We start from the raw sequence: 19,717 nt of genomic DNA on the forward strand, positions 1-19,717 counted from the left end.
TTGCACAAAAACGGCACCCGATAGCGCTACTATATTTCGCCACCTTACTCACCGTTTTCCGATGCTACAAGTGCACCAAGTTCTGTTCCTATCGGTGGAATATTACAAAATTTATGAAGGTTTAACAATTGTAAGATCGGCAGATTGGTCTTCTCTCCTGTCATCACCGGGACGGTGACGCCCATTCCGGCACTCGCTGTCAATCGCCGGGGCAAGGAGAATAAAGCCCCGGAGGCCGAGCTGAGTTCGTGAGCCGCTCCGAGTCGCGAAGCCAGTGAGCCCGAAGCCATCCCGAAGCAAATGAACCCGAAGCGGGAGTCCGGAGTGCGGGGAGCCCGGAGGCGGCCAGGTGTGCGGGGAGCCCGGAGGCGGCCAGGAGTGCGGGGAGCCCGGAGGCAGCCCAGAGTGCAGGGAGCCCGGAGGCAGCCCAGAGTGCAGAGCGGCCCGGAGCTAGGCCAACTGCTGCAACCTCGAATTCCTAAGGAAGTGAGGAGTGAGAGTGGGGGGGGATTGAGGGAGCCGGGTGCTGGCGGGGCCAGGCGCTGGTGGGGCACACCAACCCCGCCCACACACCCCCATGGATGGAGTGGGTGCGTGGAGGGGAAATGGCAAGGGGAAGAGTGCGGGGGGGGGGGGTGTGAGGGGGGATCAGGAGCTTCACAACGGGAACCCATCAGCCGCGTCTGCGCAGTTGGGGGCTATGGGTGAGTGGTGGAATATTGCATGGGGGACCAGGCCTCCCGTGTGAGAATAGGACCCAAAGGGTCCCACTTAGTCTAGTCTCCTTTAAACGTTGCCCCTCTCACCTTAAAGCTATGCCCTCTAGTCTGACATTTCCACTTTGGGGAAAAGTTGTGTTACAAGCTCAGTGTAATAATAAAGCTGGCACTAAATGAAACATGGTTTGCCATTATGTTTGCTATTTGTACAGGTACATGGATTGTAAAGGTTTAGAGGGATATGGCCCAGAAGTGGGGAGGTGGGGCTAGTGTAGGTTGGGCCAAAGGGCATGTTTCCATGCTGTATAGCTCTAAGACGAAAATTTCCATTGAATTTGCATTATATGTGATGATTTTATCTTTTTCGCGCCAATGATTTTAGCTGTATGTTTCACCTGACTTAGTTCAGAAGGGCTGCACAGTGGCGCAGCGGTAGAGTTGCTGCCTTACAAAGACAGAGACCCGCGTTCAATTCTGTTCTCGGGTGCTGCATGTACTGGGGTTGTACGTTCTCCCTGTGACCGTGTGGCATTTCTCCGAGTGCTCCGGTTTCCTCCCACACTACAAAGACCTACAGAGTTTGAAGGTTATTTGGCTTCTGTAAATTGTAAATTGTCCCTGGAGGGTAGGACAGTGCTACTATACGGGGTGATTGCTGGTCGGCGCGGACTCAGTGGGCGCTATATCTCTAAAGTCACCATTCAGAAGTGACAGTTTGACAAATTTTCTTTGAGGTTTTTATGTCAGGACTCTTTGAAAAACATTTCCAAAAAAAAAAAAAGCAACTTGTGACTTGGTAATTATGCAAACAACCCAGAGCCAACATGCCATGTTGTGTTAAGCAAAATATTTCAAGTCATGTTTAATTTTAATGTTATACAACTACAGTCAGGAGCAATATAAATCCAACACAGAACTGAAAATGTTGGAAAATAAATTTAAACCTGACAATATAATGAAATGCATAGAGTGGATGTGGAAAGGATGTTTCCACTGGTGGGAGAGTCTAGGACCAGAGGTCATAGCCTCAGAATTAAAAGACAGTCTTTTAGAAAGGAGGTGAGGATGAATTTCTTTAGTCAGAGGGTAGTTAATCTGTGGAACCCATTGCCACAGAGGGCTGTGGAGACCAAATCAGTGTATATTTTCAAGGCTGAGATAGACAAATTCTTGATTGAAACGGGTGTCAAGAGTCCATCTAAGCTAATCCCATTTCCCGCATTTAGCCTATACCCTTCTAAATTTTTCCTATCCATACACTGTCTAAATTTATTTTAAATATTGTTATGTTGCTTGCCTTAACTACCTCCTCTGGTAGCTTGTTCCATATATCAACTACCCTCTGCGTGAAAAATTTGTCCCTCAGGTTCCTATACATTTTCCCCTCTCACCTTAAACCTCGGTCCTCTGGTTCTAGATTCTCCCACCCTCGGTAAGAGTCTGTGCACTCACCCTATTTAATCCCCTCATGATGTTACTCCTCCCATAAGATCACCTCTAATCCTCCTGCGCTCCTAGGAGTAAAGTCCTAGCCTGCCGAACCTCTCCCTATAGCTCATGCCCTCGAGTGCCCTACAGTACATTGTAGTTCATCTCAACAGTACATCTGAACGGAGGCCGGCTTAACAAGTCAGACACACATATACATACACATGTATGTATGTATATACATACCCATATATATAATTATACATAAACATACATCACACACACACACACACACATACACGCCACACATATCTCTTGCACATTTTGTTTAGCCAGAGTTTTAAAACCGATTAACATTAATTATTAAAGTCAGGAATGGAAAACTAAACCATGTTTTTAAAAGTTTATTTCAGTTTTACCATCCTGCTCCGATGCTGAAACAATGACTAATACTCATGGAATTGAGTGCAAATGTTGGGACGTTATGCCACGATAGTACAAGACGTTGGTGAGGCCGCACTCAGAGTATTGCATAGAATACTCTCAATCTTTGCATTTCAGTTTTCGTAATAAACTGAAAATTGTGTTCACAGCAGTCCGCAAATATTTCCTTGGTTACCACTGGCAGACTGCATTAGTCAGAGCGACATGTGACAGGCTTCAGTGGTCACAAGTCTTGGCTTCCAGCCTGTTCCGCCTCCTCTTTAACAACTAGATCTTTTCCCAGCCAGAACCGTCTAACGACACAACTCTACAAACATGAGCAACCATTAGTTAGACGGAACACAAGGATGACGGAGCATTTTTATTTCAAGGATGCCGTCTTTCTGGAACCGCTCGTAGTGTGCGAGTGCACTGTTTAATGTTCAACTACACTTCCAAAGTTGCTGAAATGAATTTAGAACGTTACACGCTCCTCCCAGACACCCTATGTTTGCCGTTTCTCTGGAAAATATTAGCACACAAATACTTGAGCTTCCACAAGTCTTTTTATTTATATTTGGTGGTTGCCCTTGCTCCTGTGGCCGTAACTAGACGTTGGATTTGATGTATATTATTGACCGAAGAAAAATAAATTGCAGGTAGAAACTTGCAAGCAAATGACTGGAACCTGCCTGGCAAAGCTGAAACTACAGAGGTTACCCAGACTTAAATATGACGCAAGTTTGCAAGTCTGTGCCAGCGGGTGCAACAAAACCATAAACCATATCAAGCCAGTAAGTACAGTCACATGCTGGAAAAACTAAGCAACGCTTATAAACCCAATATATTCAGACTTCTCAGAAAAACAAGTCTGCAGAGAACTGACCACAATTAATGCCAAGGGATGTATGTTTGATTGCAAACATAGAGCCATATAGCATGGAAACAGGCCAATCGGCCCAACTTGCCCATGCCAACCAAGATGCCCCATCTACACGAGTCACGAGTTCCGCCTACCTGCGTTTGGCCCATATCCCTCTACACATTTTCTATCCATATTTCAGTCCAAATGCTTCTTAAACATTGCCATAATACCTGCCTCAACTACCTCCTCTGGCAGCTCGTTACCCCTCAGGTTCCTATTAAATCTTCCCTCCTCACCTTAAATCTATGCCCTCTGGTTGTTGATTCCGCTACCCAGGGTAAAACATTTCTGGAAGAGCACGCAGAGAGTCACCACATTCTGGCCATCTTGCAACTGCCAAGTCAGAAGTCCCTGAAAACCTCAATCATGTCTTAACGAGATACGCGACTTCTCATTTTTAAACAGTAAATCTCCTGTTACAAACCACAGAAACAGCACTAATTACAACCAGGAAACAATGTGTTATTTAAAGAACAGCCTATTATAGAAGTGAAAAAAAGACAAATTTTAAAAACGTTATCACTAACTGTTGAATCTGACTCCTGTACTGCATAACACAACAGGAACAAGCCCTTCGGCCCACAACGTCCATGCTAAACATAATGCCATGACCATCTCTATCCACCCACACATGATCCATATCCCTCCTTCCGTGCATATCCATGTGTCTATCCAAAAATGTCTCTTATTCGTCACTATCATAGCTGTCTCCACCACCACAGGCAACACGTTCCAGGCACTCACCGCCTTCTCTGTTAAAAAAACGTTTCTTCCTCCTGTAAACTTTGCCCCTCTCACCTTAAAGCTATGCCCTCTAGTCTTTGACATTTCCACCCTGGGGAAAAAGGTTCAGACTGTCTACCTTATCTATGCCTTCATTAATTTAATGTACTTCTATCACGTCTCCCCGCAACCACCGACTCTCTCTTTGCAGTGTGCTGAGCCCCCTCCTCTACTCCCTCTTCACCTATGACTGCACACCTGTACATGGTACTAACACCATCATCAAGTATGCAGATGATACAACGGTGATTGGCCTCATCAGCAACAACGATGAGTCGGCCTACAGGGAGGAGGTCCAGCACTTAGCAGCATGGTGCGCTGACAACAACCTGGCCCTTAACTCCAAGAAGACCAAGGAGCTCATTGTAGACTTCAGGAAGTCCAGGGGCGGCACGCACACCCCCATCCACATTAACGGGACGGAGGTGGAACGTGTTTCTAGCTTCAGGTTCCTGGGAGTCAACATCTCCGATGACCTCTCTTGGACCCACAATACCTCAACTCTGATCAAGAAGGCTCACCAGCGTCTCTTCTTCCTGAGGAGACTGAAGAAGGTCCATCTGTCTCCTCAGATCCTGGTGAACTTCTACCGCTGCACCATCGAGAGCATCCTTACCAACTGCATCACAGTATGGTATGGCAACTGCTCTGTCTCCGACCGGAAGGCATTGCAGAGGGTGGTGAAAATTGCCCAACGCATCACCGGTTCCTCGCTCCCCTCCATTGAGTCTGTCCAAAGCAAGCGTTATCTGCGGAGGGCGCTCAGCATCGCCAAGGACTGCTCTCACCCCAACCATGGACTGTTTACCCTCCTACCATCCGGGAGGCGCTACAGGTCTCTCCGTTGCCGAACCAGCAGGTCCAGGAACAGCTTCTTCCCGGCAGCTGTCACTCTACTCAACAACGTACCTCGGTGACTGCCAATCACCCCCCCCCCCCCCGGACACTTATTATCACTTATTATTATTTATTTAAATCATTTGCTATGTCGCTCTTCCAGGGAGATGCTAAATGCATTTCGTTGTCTCTGTATTGTACACTGACAATGACAATTAAAATTGAATCTGAATCTGAATCTGAATCTTGCTTTAAATACCGTGCGATGTCTCACATCACATTCCACGTCGTTGGGGTATAATTTGGGCACAGAAAGAATGAGATGGCTCCAATGAAACGTCGCAAAGCCCAGACTGAAACCAGCATCTGCAGTTCCGTGCATCTCCTCTGAAGAATTTCATCAGCTGACTCTGAATTAAGGCTGTATTTCAGCTAATTACTACGGCTGCCTAAAGCAAAACTATTTCAAGGTGACCTCCTACCTGTAGATCATTTGTTATAAGAAACAAATATTTGTTTCATGGGCATGCATGGAATGGAGGAATGTCAATCACGTGCAGGCAGAGGAGATTAATTAACCTTGGCATCATGTTCAGCACGAACTCTGTCGCCGAAGGGCCAGTTCCTGTGCTGTAATGTTTTATTTATTTGATTGTCATTATAAGTCAGACCCGATATTAAAGCACAATTTCTAGAGTCATAGTGGGAAGAATTTCTATTTATTTGATTAAGTAGATAAGTTCATAAGTTGCAGGAGTAGAATTAGGCCATTTGGCCCATCAAGTCTATGCCATTCAATCATGGCTGATCTATCTTTCCCTCTTAACCCCTTTCTCCTGCCTTCTCCCTGTAACCTCTGACACCCGTACTAATCAAGAATCTATCAATCTCCACCTTAAAAAAAATCCATTGGAATCCACAGCCTTCTGTGGCAATGAATTCCACAAGTCATAAGTCAGACCAAATATTAAAGCAGAATTTCTAGAAGAATCATTGTGGGCCAAAAGGCTTGTTCCCGTGCTGTACTGTCCTATTTATCTCATGAATTTCTAGAAGAATCTGAATTTCTAGAAGAATCCTTCGCTCTGTTAAGATAGCACTTATTGCAAAGGCCCTCATTTGTCATACACATATGCACTGGCCAGCACCAACTGTTGCAGTGAGAATGAGGGTTCTGTCCTCAATCTGAGTGTTTAGACAGCGAGGTTTACCATCATTTAAACAAGAATCCCTCGTTAGATGAGACAGCAGGTTTAGCACGCTGCTTCCCCGCTGGTTATTGCTCCTGCCTTTGACAGCTCCCCACTGTCACTGGTTCTGCTTCAACTCTTCTCAGCCCTTGCACATCAAGAAGGATTTTGAAAGTTTCTAACTGTATGTGCTCTCCACCCCCATACCCGCCCACACGCACACACACGCAGACACAGACACATACTCACACAATGAGTAGGAAAGAACTGCAGATGCTGGTTTAAATCAAAGATAGACACAAAATGCTGGAGTAACTCTGCGGGACAGATATGTGCACATACTACGGGACAGGTATGTGCACACACACTCACTCACAAACACAGACACTCGTGTACACACGCACACACACACACACACGCACACACCTTCCTCAGCACCATCTCGTTCACTTTACTGCAAACAATGGCTTTTTCCTTCTACTGGTTTCATTGAAACAATGTTCTCTGATCTACAGTTAGGCCAGGAGTTGGTGAGCTTAGAGGGCGAGAGTTTGCCAGATTGTTTCTTGTTGCAAGTACAACTAACGAACAAAGTATTTGTGTGTTCTTTGGGCGGTTACAACACGCCATCAATAAGTACCATGAAAGAGACGCTCCTACGGTTCTGCCACCCACCTGTGCACTTTATAATTTACTCTTTTTGATTTGCTGTCAATTTAATCTAGGAACAAAGAGGGATAGACATTTTATCAAATTGCTTGGCCTATACTTGCATTCAGCAGATGGTGAGTGCATTGCAGAATTGGAGACACAAGGAACTGCAGGTACTGGAATCTTGAGCAAAACACAAAGTGCTTTTGACTTTACGCTTTAGATTATCATTGTATAAGTACTAGAAGCAAACCAATTGCAGACTTTAGACTTTACTTCAGACTTTAGAGATACAGCACGGAAACAGGCCCTTTGGCCCACCGAGTCCATGCCGACCACTATCCTACACACTGAAGATAATTTACAATTTGACTGAGGCCAATTAACCTATAAAGCTACCCACATGTCTTTGGAGTGTGGGAGAAAACCGGAGCACCCGGAGAAAACCACACGATCAAGGGGAGAACGTAAAAACTCCGCACAGACAGCACCCGTATTCAGGATTGAACTCGGGTCTCTGGGGCTTTAAGGCAGCGACTGTACCGCTGCACCACTGTGATGAAACTCAGCGGTCAGGCAGCATCTGTGGAGGGAATGGACAGACGACGAGTTGGGTTGGGTCCCTACAATGACCTGGTACAGCGTGTCTTTGAAAAGTGATTGAAAAACCGACAATGCACACTACCAGCGAGAATTAATTTCCTTGACTTTACACAAGACAGCCTCACTATTTTACATACAATAATGCAGCAAACCAAGCAGCAGGTCCTGGACAATGTTTTGGCTTTGGCCGACAAGGAACCGTAGAGGCTGGGATCGTGCATGGAACACAAAGTGCTGGAGGAACTCAGCGGGTCAGTCAGTATTTCTGGAGCACATGGAAACCCCTTTCCCTTATCAACACCATTTTTCTCTAAGTCTCCTTGTCTCTCTTCTGTCACCATTTTGGCTCCTTTTCAACTCTGGCCTTTGTCCACCCATCTGCCAGTCACTGCCCCCCCTCCCCCCACACTTGTATCCGCCTATCACTTGCAAAGATTTTTCCTGCCCACACCTCTCTCTTCCAACCTTCTCCACCCCTACTCCATCAGTCTATAGAAGGGTCCAGACCTGATACATCATCTGTCCATTCCCTCCACAGATGCTGCTTGACCCGCTGAGTTCCTCAAGCAGCATTCACACTTGCAAATAACCACGCAAAGTCCAAAACTAGAGCCTTGTCAAACTACTTGGCAATATCCAATGACAGCACTATCTTCTGAACCTCCACTATCAGCATCATGGGATCACCATTAAATTGGAACACAACTGAACATGTCTTATGAGCATTGGAGCTAAATTAGTTGAATTTAGATTATTGTCACATGTACCGAAGTACAGTGAAAAGCTTTTGTTGCGTGCTTTCCAGGCAGTGGAAAGAATACACATGATTACTATGGAGCCATCCACAGCGTACAGTTGCATGATAAAGGGAATAACATTTCGTACAAGATAAAGTTCAGTCCGATTAAAGTTAATCCAAGGGTCTCCAATGAGGTGGATGGGAGGGCAGGACCACCTCTAGCTGGTGATAGGATGGTTCAGTTGCCTGATAACAGCTGGGAAGAAACTGTCCCTGAATCACACTTCTGTAATTCTTGCCTGATGGGAGAGGGGAGAAGAGGGGGTGACCGGGGTGAGACTGGTCCTTGATTATGTTGGTGGCCTTGTCGAGGCAGCGTGAAGTGTAGATGGAGTCAATGGAAGGAAAGTGGTTTATGTGTAGGAAGGAACTGCAAATGTTTGTTTACATCAAAGAGAGACACAAAATACTGGAGTAACTCAGGCAGCATCTCTGGAGAGAAGGAATGGGTATCGTTTCAGTTCGAGACCCTGCTTCAGACTGAGAGTCAGGGCAGAGGGAAATTATAGATGTGGAAGGGATCAAAGAGCATGTAAGGTGTGAGAAGGACATATCAAAGCAGAAGGTGATCAAGGAAATGTACAATGGTTCATTGTTGAATGAGGGAAAGGTGACATTGAGCCATACAATCTAAAATTAATCAGGACAGGGAAACTGGTCGGAGTACTAGAGTGGGGGAGGGCAGAGAGAGAGGGAATGCAAGGGTTACCTGAAGTTAGAGAAATCAAAACTCATACAGCTGTGCTGTAAGCTGCCCGAGCGAAATATGATGTGCAGTTCCTCCAATTTGCACTGGGCCTCACTGACAATGGAGGAGGCCCAGGACAGAAAGGTCAGTGTGGGAATGGAAAGGAACCGGGAGATCGCATAGGCCCAGGCAGACTGAGCAAAGGTGTTCAGCGGAACGATCGCCCAGTCTGTGGCAGGCCGGATGAAGCAGGGAGTGACTCATATCCTGGTTCATCCATGCAAGTCAACAGTGTGATGGAATACTCTCCTGGAGTCTGGATCAGACCAGCTCCAAATAGAAGCTCAAACTACCCATTTGATTAACACTCCGCCACAACTAAGAGTCTAGAGTGTTTATGTCATTGGAGCAGAATTAGGCCAAAGGGCAATCGTGTCTCCTCCACCATTCAATTATGGCAGATCTGTCATTAATTGTCACATACCAATAATCGAACAATGAAATTCCTATTCGCCGCAGCTTTACAAGCCCGTAAACACAATAACACACAAATAAATATATAATAATAAAACATACAATTAATTAATAACCGTGATACTAGGCGACCATGATAATGCAAAAAACGAAGTCCGTAATGCAACCAAAGACACAGTCCATGGACGATCACAATTGCTCAGCTTAGTGTTGTGCAGTGTTCCAGCTTGCTGGGAAGAAGCTGTTCCTGAACCTGGAGGTCGGGGTTTTCAGGCTCCTGTACCTTCTTCCCGATGGTAGCAGCGAGATAAGAGCGTGGCCAGGGGGGGTGTGGGTCCTGGGAAGAACAGCTTCTACCCAACAATAATCAGGCTCTTGAACACTGCACAACCATTACCGCAATGTATGACAATAATCTACTGATCTAAATGCAAAATAAAGAACCATTGAACAACTAGGATTTTCAATGGATCTTGTTTTTAATTGCACTACTGAATTCGGTTTTACACCATTGCAGTTTGGTTAACTAGTATTACTGATCATTAAAGCATCCGCAGGAAATCCAGGCTGTCACAGGGAGAACATAATGCTCTGTACAGATAACACCTGTAGTCAGCATCAAACCCAGGTCTCTGGCCCAGTAAGGCAATAACTCTACCGCTGTGCCACCGTGCCAGCCTGCAGCTGCAGCAAATAAGAATTGTTCTGGTACATATGGCAAATAAACGCTCATGACTGCTGATGATCAATCATAGTGTTATCACGAGTAACAAGGAATCGACAATAAATGTTTACAAAATTAGTAACACCCGATCCCTGCAAATAAATTATCGTACGCTGCAGTCTTTATCTCTACAAACTTCCTGCTTGCGTCACCTTTCCATCATAATCTCTACGAAACAGGTTTCTCAAGGTAATAAAGGACCGGAGGGCCACGTGGCCGGACACAAGCAGCAGAGGGCCGTGGCCTGTTGGGTGAGCAGCTAGGCCGGCCGACGATCATCCCCCGAGGACCGGAGAGAAGGATGGAGGGAGCCAGCGACGGTGGACGAGAGAGCAAAGGCCGGGAAGAGAGCGAACCGGAGTCTTACCTCCCTTCCGCACCCTCGCGGTTGGCTGCGGTCGGCAGGCACTCTGGGAGCACGAAGGCTGAAGGTGATCGGGCGAGGGGAGGGACGTCGGATCGATGGACGATCCGGACGGAGGCAACGGCTGCAGGCCCTGCAGCAGCCTGGGGCTCACCTGGATCGGGTACCACTCCAGGAGACCGAGCACACAGGACTGGACAGGACTGAAAAATGGCGCAGAAAACCTAGCGACTTGCATGCGGTCTCAGTGGACTATTGCTGTACACTTTGTACTAATCAAGCAACTGAACCATCCTGGAGAGAGCAGTCCTCAACCACTATCAGACTATCTTTGATCGGGCTTTACTGGCTTTACCTTGCACTAAACGTTATTCCTTTATCATGTACCTGTATCAGAGCCATAGGTGGCTGCTATTTGTATACATCGGGTATGCAAGTAAAGAATTTCACTGTGCCTAATCACATGTGAAAATAGTAAAGTATTCCTACATTGTGAATGGCTCGATTATAAACATGTATTGTCTTTGATAATTTCCGGCTCTGATACTCACACTAGTTCTATTTAGCTGGCTGGCTGATTATCAGGAAACAAAAGCTTTTCACTGTACCTCAGTACACGCGACAATAAACTAAGATGAAACTAATCAAGGATTGTGCTTAGGTATGGCAATACTTTACTCAAATGTATGCAAAAAATGAATTTCACTGGAGGCATGTACATGTGACAGTAAATAAACATTTAAGCATTGACTTCATTAACTTGTTGGCAAATCCTTGACATGCAAACCATTCTCCAAGAAAATATTTCCAGCTCTTTAATTCCTATCGGCCAGTAATCCGGTTAAACTTGACTGGTGACGACTAAATCATTTGCCTTCAGAGGCTCCAATAAAATTCGACAATACTTGGTAGAATTCAAACAAATCAACTGCATCTTCCTGCACAAAGGTGCACCTATAAATTCACCATCAGGCAAGTTACAGGTCCACCACCGATTTTCCGGCACCCTTGGATCCATATCCTTGCCGTATTATCCGTTTTGTCGGATCAACAGAGGTCACGGCCTGAAGGGATCCAATCAATATACCTGCCCACAAAGATTACCGTGGAAGTCGGTTATTGGACGGGCCAGAGTATCAGAGCCGGAAAATTCAACCCACCCATTGGCTGCCAAAGTCCCGATGAGGTCGGCATCAACCCCCTCACCCAGCCTAGGCGCCACATTTTCTGGGGGACTTCCTTAGGGGGTGGGGGGGATGGTGAATTTCATGCACACGCTCGTAATTTTTTCCGGATTAAAATAAGTGGTGGACCACCAGTTGTTGGAAAATAAGTGGTGGACCACCAGTTGTTGGAAAATCAGTGGTTTTTGCCTTTATAGTTTGGATAGGATAACAGAACAATCCTGATCCTGTATATTATGCCATTTGGATTTCATGGATTTCAACTGCTTTTCCACGTCTTAAACTGTGTGAATTGAACTGAAATGAAAGATATGGCATGGAAACGGGCCCTTTGGCCCTCTGAGCCCATGCTGACCATCGATCACCGTTCACACTAGTTCTATGTTATCCCACTTTCTTATCCACACCCCACAAACTCGGGTTAATTTACAGAGGGCCAATTAACCTACAAACCTGCACGTCTTTAGGATGTAGGAGAAAACTGGCCCGCCCCACAGGAAACACATGCGGTCACGGGGAGAATGTGCAAACTCCTCACAGAAAGCATCCGAGGTCAGGATCGAACCCGGGACCCTGACGCTGTGAGGCAGCGGCTCTAGCAGCGACACCACTGTGCCGCTCCTGGTGTGCTGGTCCTTTAATGACTTTAGTGTCGGCTCATGCATTCTATTTTAACTCTGCCATCAAAAGACTGGTTTCCTTTTAATGTTCTTCTAACAAGATAATCTGCAGGATTTTTTGATATTCCACATCTGCCAGCCAGCTGTTGAACAGCTGGAATTCTTACAGGCTACCTCCAATTTGGAAACACCAAAACATTTTCATATGGAAATATCAAATATAAAGTATATTTCACAAGTATAAAGCATTAAATGCAGATCTTTGGGTAAGAACAGGTCCAGTAAAAATCATAGTGTGCAGGAAAGAACTGCAGATGCTAGTTTATACCAAGAATAGAGTGCTGGAGTAACTCAGTGAGTCAGGCAGCATCTCAGAGAACATCACCCTTCCATTGCCTCAGAAGTGCTGCCAAACCTGCTCCAGTACCTTGTGTCTATCTTCAGTAAAAATCACATTGAATTGGCATTCACCTCAAATTTCCAGTCAAATGCACCTTTTGCTAAAGTAGTCACTGTTAAAATGAATTACTTTAGCAATTTTAAACTGGAGAAGTGCAGAATATCGTGTTCAGTTTTGGTCACCCTGCTGTTGGTAGGATGCCATTAAGCTTGAAACAGTGCAAAGAAGATTTACGAGGGTTTGCCAGAACTCGAGGGCCTTGGTTCTAGGGAGCGGTTGGGCAGGCTAGGACTTGAGCGCAGGAGGCTGAGGGGTGATCTTATAGAGGTGTGTAAAATCATGCGGGGAATAGATAGGGTGAATGAAAAGCATTTTACACAGAGTGGGGGAATCATGAATCAAAGGACATAGGTTTAAGGTGAGAAAGTAAAGATTTAATAGGAACCCAAAGGGCAACCTTTTCACTCTGAGGGTAGTGGGTATATGGGCCCATAGACCAAGCTGCCGAAGGAGGTAGTTGAGGCATGTACCATAACAACATTTAAAAGACATTTGGACAGGTACACGGATTCGAAAGGTTCAGAGGGATATGGGCCAAATGCAGACAAATGCCACAGTTAAATTTGCCATCACTGTTGAAGCCCATGGAATAAATAGGACTGTATCGACAGGGATTTAAATAGGCTAAGTAAACTGGAACATCAGAGGTTGAGGGGAGACCTGATTGAACTTTGTAAAATTATGAGGGACAGTCAGAAGCTTTTAACCAGGATGTAAATGGAAATACCAGAGGGCATTGCTTTAAGGTGAGAAGGGCAAAGATTAAAGGAGATGTGCGGAACACCCACCATACACAGAAGGTGGTGAATGCTTGGAACGCACTGCCAGGGGTGGTGGTAAAGGCAGATATGATAGTGGTATTTAAGAGGCTTTTAGGTAGGCACACAGATATGCAGGGAATGGAGGGATATGGATCATGTGCAGCAGAGGAGATTCGTTTGTAGGCCAAAGGAAAAAACAAAATTACAAAATGGTGGCCATTCAGCCCATCGGGTGTATGCTAGGTGAACATCAGTGCAAGCAGTGGTCATTTAGTCCAATGTCACGAGCATTTTTCCCTTTGGTTATTTATCCACTTCCTTTTTAATGATCTGTGCACACAATGCCTGCTCTGTCTGTTCTTTCTTTAGTCTTGTGCCCTGAGTTTATGTTGCTTCCTCTTTACTGCACCACAAACCGTATCACGGACCCTGGCCTTTTTTCTGCAACTGATACGCTACAACAATGTAACACTATATTCCGCACTCTGGTATTTTTCTCTTCACGCTACCTGCTGTGTATGGCTTGATTGTACTCATGGATTTCATTGCGAGAGGATTTTAGTTTTGGCGCAAGGAGGTCCTACAGCAGTTGTACAGGGCCCTGGTGAGACTGCACCTAGTGTATAGTCTGCAATTTTGGTCTCCTAATTTGAGGGAGTGCAGCGTAGGTTCACCAGGTAATTCCCGGTGTGTAGAAAAGACCTGCAGATGGTGGTTTAAATCGAAGGTAGACACAAAATGCGGGAAATAACTCAGCGGGACAGGCAGCATCCCTGGAGAGAAGGAATGGGTGACGTTCCGGAGGGAGAAGAAGGGTCTCGGGTCGGGAAGAAGGATCTCGACCTGAAACATCACCCATTTCTTCTCTCCAGAGATGCTGCCTGTCCCGCTGAGTTAGTCCAGGTTAATTCCCGGGATGGCGGGACTGACATATGATGAAAGAATGGGTCGACTGGACTTGAATTCGCTGGAATTTAGAAGGATGAGAGGGAATCTTATAGAAACGTATAAAATTCTTAAAGGATTGGAAAGGGTAGATGCAGGAAAAATGTTCCTGATGTTGGGGGAGTCCAGAACCAGGGGTCACAGTTTAAGAATAAGGGGTATGCCATTTATGACAGAGATGAGGAAAAACATTTTCATCCAGAGAGTTGTGAATCTGTGGAATTCTCTGCTACAGAAAGCAGCAGAGGCCAATTCACTGAATGTTTAAGAGAGACTTAGGGCAAAGGGAAGTGATGTGGGGACAAAGCCAGAATGGGGTACTGATTTTGGATGATCAGCCATGATCATATTGAATGGCAGTGCTGGCTCAAAGGACCGAATGGCCTACTCCTGCACCTAATTTCTACGGTGCTTTTTTTCTCTGTATAGTTCATAAGTTGATTAGTAGCAGAATTGAGCCATTCAGCCCATAAACTCTACTCCGCCATTTCAATCATGGCTGATCTATCTTTCCCCTTTCTCCTGACTCCCCCCCCCATAACTCGACACCCTTACTAATCAAGAATCTGTCAATCTCCGCCATAAAAAATATCCATTGACTTGGCCTCCACAGCCACCTGTGGCAATTAATTCCAGATTCACCGCAGTTGAACGAAATAAATTTCTCCTCATCACCTTTCTAAAATGTACATCCTCTTATTCTGAGGCTATGGCATCTGGCCCTAAACTATCCCACAAATGGATAACAAACTCTCCATATCTACTCTATCCTGGCCCTCCACTATTCGGTAAGTTTCAATGCAGTATGATCTGGCTGAATAGAACACAAACAAAACCTCGGTACACATGACAGTCATGGTCTGGACACAGCCCAGACCATCACACAAACCAACCTCCCTTCCATCGACTCCATCTACACTTCACACCGCCTCGGCAAGGCCACAAAGATAGTCAAGGACCAGTCTCACCCGGTCACTCCCTCTTCTCCCTTCTCCCCTCTCCCATCAGGCAAGAGGCACAGAAGTGTGAAAACACACACCGCCAGATTCAAGGACAGTTTCTTCCAAGCTGTTATCCGGCAACTGAACCATCCTTTCATCAGCTAGAGAGCAGTCATGACTTCCCATCTACCTCATTGGAGACCCTCAGACTATCTTTAATCAGACTTTTATCTTGCACTAAACATTATTCCCTTTATCCAGTATCTGTACACTATGGATGGCTTGATGGTAATCATGTATCTTTCCGCTGACTGGATAGCACACAACAAAAAGCTTTTCACTGTACCTTGGTACACGTGATAATAAACTAAACATAAACCAATACAGACACCAAACTGTAATACTTGGCATTTTTCAACATAAATAAACTTTCGTCCCATTTGCTTCCATTCCTCCTGCCTGCCGAGATGCCTTCGTGGTTTATGACTAACCTTCCCACCAAGCACTGCGTTTCCACGTTTATGTCATCTCAAAATTTGCAATTTATGCCAAGCACACTCAAGTCTAAGTCATCAATGTTTATATAAAGAGAGGGAGTGGTTGAGCACACCTCCCTCTGGTCTAAAAACAGCTGATCATATCACCTGCCTTTTCCTTTTCATTTAGCCAGTGTTAAATCCAAGTTGCTTCAGTCCCTTTTATTCCACGGAACCCATTCTTGATGACAAATCTACCCATGGCATTTTATCAAGAGACACAAGGAACTGCAGGTGCTGGTGTACAAAAAATATTGGAGATCAGGGAAAATGTCAAAAAGAGGAAAGGACAAAAGAGAAGAAAAAAGTATTTTCAGGTGCTCCGGTTTCCTCCCACACGTAAAGGACCCACAGGTTTATAGGCTTCTGTAAATTGCAAATTGTCCCTTATGTATAGGATAGCCCTAGTGTACAGGGAGATCATAGGTCAGCACGGACTTGGTGGGCCAAAGGGCTTGTTTCCACACGGTATCCCGAAAGTCTAAAGTAAACTATTTAAAGTAAATAAAGCAAGTCGAGCTATAAATTCTCTTTTATAATCAGCCTTAGGTTTTCAGGCAGGTTTTGCAAACTGTGGCATGGATCTTTGATCTTTGCACTACATTTGTTTCTGAACAATTTTATCCCACCAGGTTACTCTTCTATTAAAAGACCTGTAGTTTTATATCATTCACAAATTTAGACATTCAAAAGCCTTTGACAACCACTGAAGTACCTTTACAGCACAGTCATTACAATATAATGTGATATGCGAGTAACCTTGTCATACTTTTTCTAAAGTTCTGATCTCAACCCACTTCCAAGGTTACGAGTATTTTATAACTATGTGGCTTCTGTTTTGTAGTTTTTAAATCGTCCATTATTAAGATCATTATTAATTTGGAAAGAGTGCAGTAGAGGTTCACTATATGTTACCTGGGATTTGTGTGTTTGAGTTATCGGGAGAGATTGGATAGGCTGGGCTTTCTTTGAAGCGTAGGAGGCCGAGGGGTGACCTTACTGAGGTGTGTAAGATCATGAGGGGCATGGTAATGTGAACACTTAGTCTTCTTAGTCTCAGGGTAGAGGATTCTAAAACTAGAGAGCGCAGGCCTAAGTCCGTATCTGGAACGAGCTGCCAGGGGAAGCTACAAAAGCGGCTGCAATTACAGCTTTTAAAAAACATTTGAACAGATATGGGGATAGCAATGGTTTAGAGGGATTTGGGCCAAATGGGACTAGCCCAGTATGCCGACTTGGTCGGCACGGACAAGGTGGGCCAAAAGGCCTGTTTCGACCTCTATGACTCTACATTTCACTTATGCGTGTGGAATCTAATCACACCTCCAATATATTTTCACAATTCTACAAATTTGGCTACAGATTCAGAAACAGTTTCCACCCAGATGTTATCAAACAACTGAACCACCCTAACACCAACTAGAGAGCGGTTCTGACCAAAGATCCGCTATAGGATCTTTGGTTCTGACCTCCCATCTACCTCATTGGAGACCCTCAGACTATCTTTAATCAGATGTTATCTTGCACTACATATTATTCCCTTTATCCTGTATCTGTACACTGTGGACGGCTTGATTGTAATCGTGTATTGTCTTTTTAATGACTGGATAGCAGGCAACAAAAAAAGCTTTTCACTGTACCTCAGTGCACATGTATCGAGGTACAGTGAAAAACTTTTCGTTGTATGCTATCCAGTCCGCGGAAAGACAATACATGATTACAATCAAGCCGTCCACAGTGTACAGATACAGGATAAAAGGAATAACGTTTAGTGCAAGATAAAGTCCAGTAAAGTCCGATTAAAATAATCCGAGGGTTTCCAAAGATGTAGATGAGAGGTTAGGACTGCTCACTAGTTGTTGGTGGGATGGTGCAGTTGCTTAATGCACCGCAAACATTTTATTTTACAACCGTGGTCATTGTATAGCACATTCTAACACAGGCTAGCGTTGCAATCTCTAGTTTGCAACATGCATTGATTGGCCTGGGCTGTGGGAGAGTGCGAGAGGGGCCACGAAACAATGAACAGACTGCGGGCGCACTGTTAGCTCCACACTAAACGTCCAATGCACACAAAAAGAACATCTCGTTTAAACTGTAAGGATGCTGGATAAGTGGGGAGTGTTAAACCGGACTTACCCAGGGGGAAGGGGCACAGTTCCAGAGCCAGCTCTGTGAACTTCCATCGCTCTCAGCAGCAATTCCACAACTCGTCGTCAGCAGAATGGATTCTCCCTCTTATTCACGACTGCAAACGGAAACACGGCGAGGAAGGGCACCATTCGGGGCTAGGAGGCTTCGGACGCTTGCAATTGTAAAGTGACTGGTGTTAGCGGTGGCAGAGTGTGCTGTGTGTGTCCTACAGGCACCTTGGATGAATTCTAGCCAGCCCCAGATCTCTCCCACTTCCGCACTCCGCACAAACTCCTCTCAACCGCCCCCTGCAAACATTTTCAAGCCATAACATGTGCAAGGAGTCAGACTTTCCAAACTGCCCTCTCGTTCCTCACCACTGCTTAGCACTCTGCCTGTATCCCTGACTTGCTGGACGGCCCAAGAAGCGAGTGTCAGTGACTGTACAAAGCCAGCCTGCCTGCAAACCACCGCAGCAACACAGAGCACTTGCATACATTTCTTTATTACTCCCTTTACTTTCCTGCTTCAAGTTCCTGCCAGGATATTGCGTTTTCCAATTCCTACCGCTAGGATCACAAACTGCCTCTGCCACTCTCCGCCTCCACCTGCACTTACACCCAAAGATCTCTATGATCTTTGCTTACACCCACCCCCTCTTGCCGTTGTCAGGATAAAATGCACAAGAAAGCACACAGAGAGGTATTTTTTTTTCAATTTAAATGATCTCCACCGACAGCTCACAATCTGTTTCCCGAAACGCTCAGCTTGCATCCGATTTAAATCTCAACGCAAAGTTTTAAAATAACCAACTTTTCAAATTGTGAAGTCATTTGCGCCCAGAGGCATCGGTAGTGACAACAGAAAACTGGCCCAACCAGACAAGGTTTTGATAAACACATTGTACCCCAGCTTTTGTTTATTCAGACACATTTTTCTGCACAAAGATCAAATATTGACACTGGTTTAGTTTAGTTTATTATTGCCACATGTACCGAGGTACAGTGAAAATCTCTTTTGTTGCCTGCTATCCAGTCAAAGAAAGGGGTGGCACAGTGGCGCAGCAGTGGAGTTGCTGCTTTACAGCGCCAGACACCCAGGTTCAATTCTGACTACGGGTGCTGTCTGTACAGAGTTTGCACGTTTTCCCTGTGACCACGTGGGTTTTCTCACCACGTGGGTTTTCTCTGGGTGCTCCGGTTTCCTCGCACATTCCAAGGACTGAGGAGAGATGTCGAACCAAAACGATCACCTATCCATGTCCGCCAGAGATGCTGCCTGACCCACTCAGTTACTCCAGCGCTTTGTGTCTTGTTTTGTAAACCATCGTCTGCCGTTCCTTGTTTCAACATTAAACAAAACACCCTTGCTACTTTCGGCCCGAAACGTTGCCTATTTCCTTCGCTCCATAGATGCTGCTGCACCCGCTGAGTTTCTCCAGCATTTTTGCGTATCCTTGCTACTCACGTGGCCCCCTGGGGTGATATCCCTACCCGTGTGAGGGGCGTCTCCACCACACCCTACCTCCC

General features: G+C 45.5%; 1 protein-coding gene across 1 annotated transcript in view; it reads right to left on the bottom strand.

The window, feature by feature from the left end:
• Nucleotides 1-18,769, bottom strand: part of cobll1 (cordon-bleu WH2 repeat protein like 1) — a 104,394-nt gene extending 85,625 nt beyond the window's left edge. The window contains exon 1 of the mRNA XM_033024178.1: nucleotides 18,195-18,769. Coding sequence (XP_032880069.1) covers nucleotides 18,195-18,241 — 47 coding nt within the window. The 5' untranslated portion in view covers nucleotides 18,242-18,769. The remainder of the gene's footprint in view (nucleotides 1-18,194) is intronic.
• Between the last annotated feature and the right edge of the window lie 948 nt (nucleotides 18,770-19,717).

This window comes from Amblyraja radiata, chromosome 7 (genome assembly GCF_010909765.2).
Source record: "Amblyraja radiata isolate CabotCenter1 chromosome 7, sAmbRad1.1.pri, whole genome shotgun sequence".
Taxonomy (NCBI): domain Eukaryota; kingdom Metazoa; phylum Chordata; class Chondrichthyes; order Rajiformes; family Rajidae; genus Amblyraja; species Amblyraja radiata.